The sequence below is a fragment of the Anneissia japonica genome, unplaced genomic scaffold (genome assembly GCF_011630105.1).
Source record: "Anneissia japonica isolate Jap-2015-1 unplaced genomic scaffold, ASM1163010v1 scaffold25790_len46943_cov130, whole genome shotgun sequence".
Taxonomy (NCBI): domain Eukaryota; kingdom Metazoa; phylum Echinodermata; class Crinoidea; order Comatulida; family Comatulidae; genus Anneissia; species Anneissia japonica.
Window position 1 is genome coordinate 26,155 of NW_022725863.1, and position 10,487 is coordinate 36,641.

The window sequence follows — 10,487 nt, forward strand, 5'->3', positions numbered from 1 at the left end:
ATTGGGGGGGGGGGGGAGACAGGGGTGTTTCAGGACCCTTTTGATCCCCTGTGGCTGCACCCTTGCTTCACACTACAGTACTTTAAACTGGGGATAAGCTCCAGCCCACAAGGATTTACTTTTATTGAACAAAAAAACTTAAGCCCCATTCCTGGCAAAATTTCATTAAAAACATATTTTTTTTAGAGAAGATGCATATGCATTACTCTAATTATTATAAATCATGAAAAAATATTGGTATAAATTTTAGTTTTATGCAAAAGAATAAAAAAAAAAGAGAAATACAGACAATTTCTCATAGAATATTATATTTTCTCACGAATTCTTCGTTACTAGGAATTTCAGAGGTTGTAGATCGCATCCGCTGGAATATACTCTCGCTTTTTTGTATACTTTACAGTCAATAAAGTACGCCCTCTCTAATGGGATTAGTGTTTCTACTCCGCATCTCACACAATGCGGTCGTTCAAGTAGGCCTGAGATATGATTGTTTTAAGTGTCAAAATCTCGGTCAGAATCAGTTTTTTAACAAATTTGAAATAATTCCTATGAAATACAGTATTATGTGTCAATATATTATGCTGGCCATTTTTTAATGTGTTAAAACAGAACCTAAATCGAAGTAAGGCTAGGCCTAGCAGGCTAGCAGTGTTGGATAGGCTAATGCTTTCGGTGCCTACTATATTTCTTCGCAGACCTGTCGCAAAATCAAACATGAAAAATTGATCCGCATTTATATTTTGTGTGGAACATAAAAAGTCAAATTTCTGTCTTATTTTACATTTTTTTTATGCTTAGGAATGTCTACATTCAGTTAAACTAGCAATTCCGTATTATATTTATACATTTTTATAACATTATACAAAAATTAGATTTTTCTTAACAACTGAAATTTTACCAGGAATGGGGCTTTAAATGTTTTTGTAATGTTTTGAAATAATTTCCTCTGTTCAATTCAAAAATAGAGCTTCCGCTTTCATCATTTGTCAATACTTGGTATATTCTTAACTTATGTTATATAATTTGTATTTCATCAGGTGATGAGATTCCAGATCACACATGTTTCACTCCAAATCCTCTTCGTTCCCTGACTGAAACCGAAAAACAAGCTTGGATTGGTAGCTATAGAGGATATGTAAACACTTCTTCAGACCTCGACACAACATTTGGTAGAGTAGTTGATACTGGTAGTGGTGGTGGTTTGATCGCTGGAGTTAAAGGCGTAGTTCCTGAACACTATGCAAATAAGGTTTCTGCTGAGCGTCAGCATTTGTCACTTGATCCTGGAAATCATAAAGTTGGTGCATTCTTTTGCAATTCAACACATTTGGATAATCCATCATCGTATATTCCTTCAATTATACTGGCAAAAGGAGGTTTGTTTTTAAATTTATGTTTATACAAAATTAAATATATATGTATAATGTGTGGCTATATTTATGCACAAGGTTGATAGTCAACAGCTGATGTCGCTAGAAATCAGAAAACAAAACAAAGAATCCCCTATGGAAACATAGTCATACAGTATGTACATTTACCTGTAAGTTATAACCAGAATTTGTTCATGTATAGGTGTAATTTTGCCCTACCTGACGTGGAAATGTACCAAATACTCGGTACATTTGCAAACAACTGCGAAAAAAATCGCAAGTTGTTCTCGGTTGGGACTCGAACCCACGATCTCCAGATCACTAGCCTGGCATCAACCTCTAGACCACCGAGCTTGCGCCTGATGGCCAGGGTTGAATTCAAGTCCAAGTAAGCAGCGGGTACTGCAGTGTTGATAGTAATTGCTATTGTCGTGATGGAATAATAGACAATAATTGGATTTGCGTCAGGAGAAACATGTATAGGTGTAATTTTGTTCTTTTGTTAATTTTATAGTTCTCCTTCTTCAAATAATGGACAAAATAACTAAAATGGAAGTGGAAAAGATTACCTATACCTATGTGTTGGTCTCCTGTTTCAAACCATAATAGAAGACCCCACCAATTAAAGACCACCTCTTTATAAAGACTACTTTTCAAAGCTACAGTATGTAGAGCGGCGTCTGTGTACATATTACATTAACTATAGTGGAGGGCTTTATATGAGGGTAAATGAAATTAAATTAATGATGTATTGTGTATAGAATAGAATGAATTATTATCTAAAACAACTGTCTCTTTGGCCTATCTTAATATTTCTTCCATAGGCCTAGTGTGGTAGCCAGCTACCAATCGGTGGGCCGTTTTGGCCGGGAGACTCCAATTTTTTTTTCAGGTTTTTTCACATGCTCTCCTGGTTTACAAAGAAAATGGCATATGCGTACTAATCTTAATTATATTGTCTTTTTTTTTTTGCAATAAAATATTACGTAGAAACCTCAATATTTATGAACTTGCGTTTAATATTTTGTTCGGCGACACTTAGAGCAAAGCCTAGCCTCTCCATGAGTCGTGTGAGAGATGTGAATGTGAGCGTTGCAAAGACACGCTGGCCTTGTATGCACTTTCTCTATGGTATTGCATAGAGTAAGAAATATTGAACATACAAGCAAATAAAATTACAATTTTGATCAAGTAGGCCTCTACTAATAAATTAGGTGTCAAGTGTACTTTATTCCATTTATTCATGCGACGATCCCACACAGTTAACTCTGGAATGTTCAAAGATTCAAGATTAAGCGTAGCAAACTACAGTAATTCTTCCATCATGGTAAGTCTAATCATGGATTAATAATTCCATCACCTGATAAGGGTACGGCATGCCTTCTGAAATACAGTGCCTCCATTACAGAATACTGTATATCTGTGGGCCAGTGTAGGCCTATTATGATAGCTTCGTGGATACTAATTTCATCTATAAACGTAAGTACCTAACGATCTATATAATTACCATATTTTGATTATTTATTATATTAAAAAATAAATTATAACATTAAATTGCAGTGGGATAAAGACAAAAGCTAAAATGTACTTTAAAAAAATATAACAAACAGTCAAACGTGCCGTAATTATCGGTATTTTATGTAATAATACTTTAATAATATTGTAATAATAATACTTATTTATTAAATATAATAATTCTAATCGACTAAGCAGTTCAAAATCTAGTGTGCCTAAATAATATCATGATAGTAAGGTCATAAGATAGACTACAACATATTTTATAAATGACTTATACAAGGAAAAAATTAAAACACTCGTAAAAAAAGACCGTGAATCGGTAATAAATTGAATATTCATGAGCAAACTTTAATATCATAATTTACTTGCGCGCAACAAAAGATGAAAACAGAATAAGTTTCGATATGTTTTATGGTTTAAATTGCACGTAGATTTATCTGTTTTGTAGTAGTAGAAAGTGATGAAATTCGACTTACTAAATAATACGATAATCCCTTGATGAAATTGATGATAATTATAAAGACGTATCTTAAACTGCATTACTGCACATGTCTTATTACTAGATGGTAAATGTCAGTGACTTCTGCGCAGCCTGAGTTTGCATTCTTGTCACCAGTGTTACGCTTGGCTTGTTTCTAAATGAGGGGTGTTACTTAATCAGACCGAAGTCAGCAGCGGTAAATAGGATATCCATCAAAGGCCGTTATCTTAACAAGGTATAATTTAATGGCCCTATGCTAGAGCACTGCTGCTCCGCGGCTCTGTTGTTACTCCTTTTATTTTCTTTCTCTATGTTTGCATATTTTTTACAGCATATATAAAACCTGAAAAACAAACTCAAACAGTAAGCTTTGGAGAAACAGTAACAATAAACATGAATTTGATCAATGGTACTGTGATGGATTTACGATGGAGGCTGAATGGAATGATAATGGAGAGTTGGTCGGGAAAGGTTAACGTTACAATAGAGGATGTTACAAAGGCTGATGCTGGAATCTATGAATGTTATTTAAATGACAGAAGAAATGAAGTAAAACATGCTATAATGAGGCTCATTGTACGAGGTATTGTAAATATATCAATAAGTTTAATAAGGACACTTCATTTACTTGATCTCCAACAGTAATACAATGTTTGAAATATTGTACACTCTGCTATAACCACCAAATCCACCACTTACAGAAAAAACCCCTGTTTAATGTAGAAACACTAAACAGCTTATGTACAGTAGTAATAAGAAAATCAACATCAGCTAATGTACAACAGTCAACAGCTAATGTACAACAGTCAATTCATCTAATGTACAAGTCAACAGCTAATGTACAACAGTCAACAGCTAATGTACAACAGTCAACAGCTAATGTACAACAGTCACCAGCTAATGTACAACAGTCACCAGCTAATGTACAACAGTCAACAGCTAATGTAAAACAGTCAACAGCTAATGTACAATAGTCAACAGCTAATGTACAACAGTCAACATCTAATGTACAACAGTCAGCAGCTAATGTACAACAGTCAACATCTAATGTAAAACAGTCAACATTTAATGTACAGTAGTAACATAATTTGCCTACCGCTATGTACCTACTGTAACAGCGCCAGCAAATTTATAATTATTTCATTATCAATATCATTAAAACATGATATTATGTTGCCTGCACATTTCCTAAACCTGTGAGGGATAAACAAAATTGCTACCTGTAATATCGAGTGCTTTATTGGTCGGTCGGGTCCTCAATACATAATAGCTATTTCTAATTTTTGTTATCATTTCAAATATTGTAGGTATGCAGTGAGTTCATCGGCCAGTTGTTCTGTCTGTCGATCGGTCCCATTCAACATTTAACATGTTACTTACCGCCGATTTTTGTAGGTCTTATGCACTTGTCAGTTGTAGCTCGGGACATACACATAGTTGTGTCCCGTAGTGCTGGGACGTATCTAAAATTCACCCGTATATGTAACCGCATCGAAAGGGCCAGGAATTTTACACGTTAGAGTAGCCAGGATTTCGGATGAGTGCTGTCAAATTGCCTGGTCTTCTTTCCTAGCAATTTGCCTCACTAGGCCTAGGCATTCAGCAATTGCTGTGTGGTTGGTTTTGGTAATTAAAAAATTGCCTACCGGTACTCTAACTAGGCCTACCATCATGGTTTTATTTTTTTATAGATCACAGTATAAATTATATAATAAAATTTGAACCTCCACTACACAACGACTTGGACCGAGGTGACACGTGAGTGTGTTGCGTGAAAATTTGTGAACCGTGTATTTGACCTAGCTTGCGTAAAAAAATACACCAAGGCAAGGAAATCTTTCTCTACTACTAAACTACTATTAAATTTCTGTTTTGATCCTGAATAAATTCTATCAATCAGTTAAATCAATCTATCAATTTTCTATCTTTATGATCAATCAATATGCATTTTTCCAAATTTCCATGGGAATCTGCCTAGTGATATGCATGTGTAGTGCTTCCATCAAGCAAGCTCATCTCCTTGCCTCTCTCACATGCTTCTCCGATTAGCAGACATAGGCCAGACCGATGGGCTAGACCTTCAAATAGTTTTTGTCTCACTCTGTATGTTTGCTACAGTAGGCCATCATCCAATCATTTATTAGCAGGGCATTTTACCAGGATTACGAAATATTTCCCGGCAGTAGGTAGTGGGGACTCCGGGGATGTACATTAAATGATGTTCCGCATTGCTGGGATGTGGCCGGGACATTCACATGCACAACCGTTTCGTAAATTACATCCCCGCTAGGCCCAGGGGTGGGGTGGGGAGAACTACAATTGACAAGTGCATTATTGATTTATTTGCAGGCAGTTTATCAATAATGTATTAAGTCGGTAAATTTTTCAAAATTTTTTATTGTGCATATTTTGTATTCTTAGGGCAGACGAAGATGTCATTGTGGTACATGTTAGCTCTGTAAATGCTCTGTTTCTTTTCATGCTCATGCTTTCAGCACGATTTAGGAGGTGGGAATGCAATTTATGATGTGTTCCAAACAGCTGAAGTACATGAATACAGCTAAATAATAATCGAACATGTTCACATCATTCCACAATGACCCTTTCGAAAGATGCATTGAGTTCTTTAAAGTGCACACAAGTCAGATGTATACACTGGACCTCTATTTTACGTCCTTATCTGAGAAGACTTGGTTCTACCAACCGATCCATGGGTGAGGAGCTGCTGGAACCAGCGCCTATATTAATGCTGTAGCTAGAGTAACTGGCCGACCGATTGCCTACCTGCTTATTTAAAAACGATATAATAATAACAGAAATTATAAAAATAGCTGTTAAATGTAATAAGGACTAACTGACTGACCAGTAAAGCACCCGATATTACAGGTGACAATTTTTTATTCCTTGCAAGTTCAGGAAATGTGCAGGCAACATAAAATCATTTTTTGTAGTTAATGATATTGTAATATTAAAAAATTCTACATTTGCGGGTGGTAGTAGTAACATTAGCGGTGAGGCAATTTTCGTTACTACATTAGCTGTTGAGCGTTCTATATTAGCTGATGTTGATTTCTTCTGTTAGTGTTTCTACATTAGCGTTTTACTACATAAGCAGTGGATTATTTTACATTAACGGTTGTTTCTGCATTAGCCGTTGTTTTCTACATTAAGTGGTTGTAACTAGGACCCCTTTGAAAATTAGTGCTTGTGAACTCATAAAATTTCAAAAAGGATAAGAGAAAATCTTTTAAATATTTATTAAATGAGAATATATTTCAATCAGAGATAATATGTTAATCCCAGCTAACAATTTCTCAGTACCATAATACAGTAATAATAATAATAATACATTGCAGTTAGCTCAAAACATTTTTAATACATATATACTGTAAATTGTAACATAATGTCTGATTAAATAATATTGCCAGCATTGCTGAAACTGTGTGTTAACTTTATTTTTTGACATAACCTAACCACAATGCTCAGGTTTTGTATTACCTAGGATGGTAATTCCAATCACCCATGTAGTATTTACATGTGAGGCTGCCAACTTTGTGCAATGTGCCATACTGTATTTGCATGATGATGATGAGGATGTCATATTAAGGCCAACTCAGACAGCGTCGTACGACACAGCCTGATGATGTTTGCATTTTGATGGACCATAGAGGGATGAATTTGGTTCATATCAGTGTATTTGACTAGACTTTAATCATCATTGATGTAATTTTTGTCAACAGATTGCTCAGCTGCTCGTTGGGGACCAAACTGTCAGAACTTGTGTCCTACGTGCTACAATGGGGGAGTGTGTGATGATGTCACCGGATTATGTATTTGTCCTCCAGGATTCAATACAACTGACTGTAGTTTTGGTAAAACAAATGTTTTAGGATACCAACAAATATTATATTTACCTATTTTGATTTTAGTTGCATGCACCGAGTTTTCTATTTTCTCTAATGAATTATTAAGGATTAATTCAGGAGGAGGAATCGATAAGATTAATATTGTTTTAACAATTTATATTTACTGTACATTTATCAATTTTCTTGAATATTGTCTATTAACTATATTTATAAGAGGATGGAGAAGAGCCATACTAGTGGTGGCATGTTGAAAAGCTGATGGGAGAAGGTAAGGAGGGGGTCGGATCGCACATCCTCAGGGCCCACCATGCTCAGGGCCCCCATTTTTTGCATATGCCAATGAGACATCTGTAGGCTTTCAACCAATAGTGATTAATACAGTATCATTTAATTGGCAATTCTAACTTATTTATTTATTTATTCAACATAGAGAGCAAGACCAATCTTCAAGAACAAGAAGCAACTGGGTCACACACGAGTGACCCTGTCTAAATCCAAAGGGAACACTTTGTTTGGTCCCAAAGGTGTCCCCATAATAGGGGTTTTACTGTATTTGCAAAAAAAAAAATTGTCAATCTTACTATTATTCTTAATGTATTATAAAATATTTATTATATTTTTCAATAGTTATGAATGGCTGAACCTATTTATTTCTTACTGTTTATTAACAGGATGTGGAAACAACAACTGGGGAAGAAAGTGCTTAATTGTTTGTAGCACTAACAATCCTGGTTGTCGTGGTAATTTGGCATGTGTTCCAGATCCGTTAGGATGTTCTTGTATGGCTGGCTATGGTAGTCTTAACTGCAAACAAAGTAAGCAAAATTAAATAAATTAATTATTAGCAATACAGGCATACCTTCCAGTATTTACTAAATGTCTAAATTATGTGTTTTTTCATAACCTGGAGTCATATTTTTTTTTATTCATGTTGTCTTTTGTGTTTTTTGGTTTTTTTTTTAGTTTTGGTCTTTCATTTTGATTGTGGCTTTTTGATTATTTTTGTCCTTTTGTAAATAGAGTTGGCTCATCACCGGCTGTTTTTTGTTGTTGAATATCCTCTATTAATTTCTGTGGTATTTTTATATGAATAGGAATAATTTTAAATTGGTAAAATAGATTGATTAGAAAGCAATTTCATCATTACTCTTACAGTAACCTACTAATATTTTAATCACTTTACTATTACCTTAGTAAATAGTTACAGGATATATCCTATCTGCCACCTAAACAATGCAAGGCAAGGCTGCTAATACTACCTGTATTTGGGAAAATATTTGCAGTTTGTCTGCTTAAAGCAGGGGTCCCAAATCTACCTGAAATTATAAAAGCCTCTCGCAAGTACGCGTTTCCTCCTGCAAACCCATCTCTTCCAATTTCATAATATTTGCATGTTTTTAATATTATATTCTCAATTGTCTCTCAAAAATCAGTGCTCATTTAAACAAATCTCCTGGAAGTGACTTCTTTCAACTTGGAACCCTTGGCTTAAAGGCATAAACCTTGACACGAACTGGGTATTTTGATGCTGTGCAAAGAAATACAACTGTTTGATACATCAACTCTAAAATATGAAAAATTTTCACCCTAAACCCCACCCCTACCAATGGTGGCAAATATAGCCCCTCTAAGGTGGGGTAAAATTCTAAAAGGATCCCAGTCAATCTACATATATTTGCCCCAACTATTAAATTCAAAGTAAAAATTAATGAAAAGAATATCACACAGGGGCCTTACCCTTCTCCATGTGCATTTACAGTCATGTTAAATAACTGAATAATTATCCTCCACCATTTTTTCATTAGTGTGAAATATAATGATGGCAAGGATATCACATAATTAATGAGTTATACAATCAGGAACTGTTATTGGTTTTATAGCATGTGATGGAATGGGGAAATATGGGTCAACATGCAGCGAGGAATGCCATTGTGCAAATGGTGTGACATGCGATGCAAGTATTGGATGTCCAGATGGACCATGTGCAGATGGATATTCCGGGAAAAACTGTCAAGGTTTGGCTTGTCCGTCTTCTTATTGTTTTCATTGTACTGGAAACAAAAATATTATTTTTTTTTTTTGCATTTTGCAATTGTAATAGAATATATCTATTGCGTTGATTATTTGGGAGCGGTGCTTATCGATTAAAAGCTGGTATGGTGTGTGGCACTTATTCAAGAGTAGCACATATTTGAGTGAGTCACTATTAGTCCAGTTAAAAATCACCTTAGCCATGGTTTAAGCTCCTATCTCAATGAAACTCAAACTGTAGGTCCTTTATATATTGGAAAGATCATATCATGATACAAAAAGTGGGATTTAAGGAAAAAAAGCAAGTTTTATAACCAGATTTTAGCTGCTTGTCACCTCGAAAAGTGACGTGACGAGGCTAAAATAACGATATGCCATCTTGCATCTCTACAAAACTTATTAGATAAATGATATGTTCGCTAATAATTACCAATATCACAATGCATTTTGATACAGTATAAATACATAAATATTACGATGTACAGTATTTTAAAACATGCAAATCTCAGAAAAACTGAAAAACAAAACCATAAATACATGCGAGTCTTAAAAAAAATAAATGTGTCCTTCTTTATAAAGTAAACTACGCCCTCAAACGAATCAATATATTTTAACAAGCGAAGCGACGGTACCCAAGCGACGCGGTATAAAAGTTTGTACATGAGGTATAAAAATAAGTTTATACAGTATAACGTCGGGTACCGACTACCATAATTTATCGCACTTATGGACCTAGCATTTAGCCTACGACTTCAGCTTCCCATTTTATTTGCAAGCTAGATTAAAATCAGCGAAACCTATAAAAATTTTCTATAGGCCTAGATAAACTACTATTGTCCAATCCCTGATTTCCATTTGACTTGAAGTGAGTGGAGGCTATGCTTTTTTGGGGGTTTTTTTCACCATAAATATCCAACCCATGGTCGTTCTTATCGATGTTAATCACGTTTAACGTATTGCCTTTGTATTAGAACATAAGTACAGTGTAATATGTAGATGATTATAATCCTTTTAATCATCCGTTGTCACATTCTCATCCTTTGCGCTAATAATGTCTTCAATTTGGCCCCAGACCTACGTCACCAGCACCCACACAAACACATACACGCCATCCCCCCAAACAAACATAGGCCAATATATATATATATACCGCAATACCATAAAAATCAGCTACAGTTGTATGGGGAACCTCAAACAAAACATCGACGGACACAATAAAAC

The 10,487-nt window shown here is 35.0% G+C and overlaps 1 protein-coding gene across 1 annotated transcript in view; it reads left to right on the forward strand.

Moving 5' to 3' along the window:
* LOC117112943 (tyrosine-protein kinase receptor Tie-1-like) overlaps positions 1–10,487 on the forward strand; it is a 12,798-nt gene that overhangs the window by 1,902 nt on the left and 409 nt on the right. Inside the window, exons 2-6 of the mRNA XM_033256161.1 lie at positions 1,038–1,376; positions 3,701–3,952; positions 7,110–7,241; positions 7,907–8,050; positions 9,116–9,250. Of these exons, the coding sequence (XP_033112052.1) occupies positions 1,038–1,376; positions 3,701–3,952; positions 7,110–7,241; positions 7,907–8,050; positions 9,116–9,250 (1,002 nt within the window). The remainder of the gene's footprint in view (positions 1–1,037; positions 1,377–3,700; positions 3,953–7,109; positions 7,242–7,906; positions 8,051–9,115; positions 9,251–10,487) is intronic.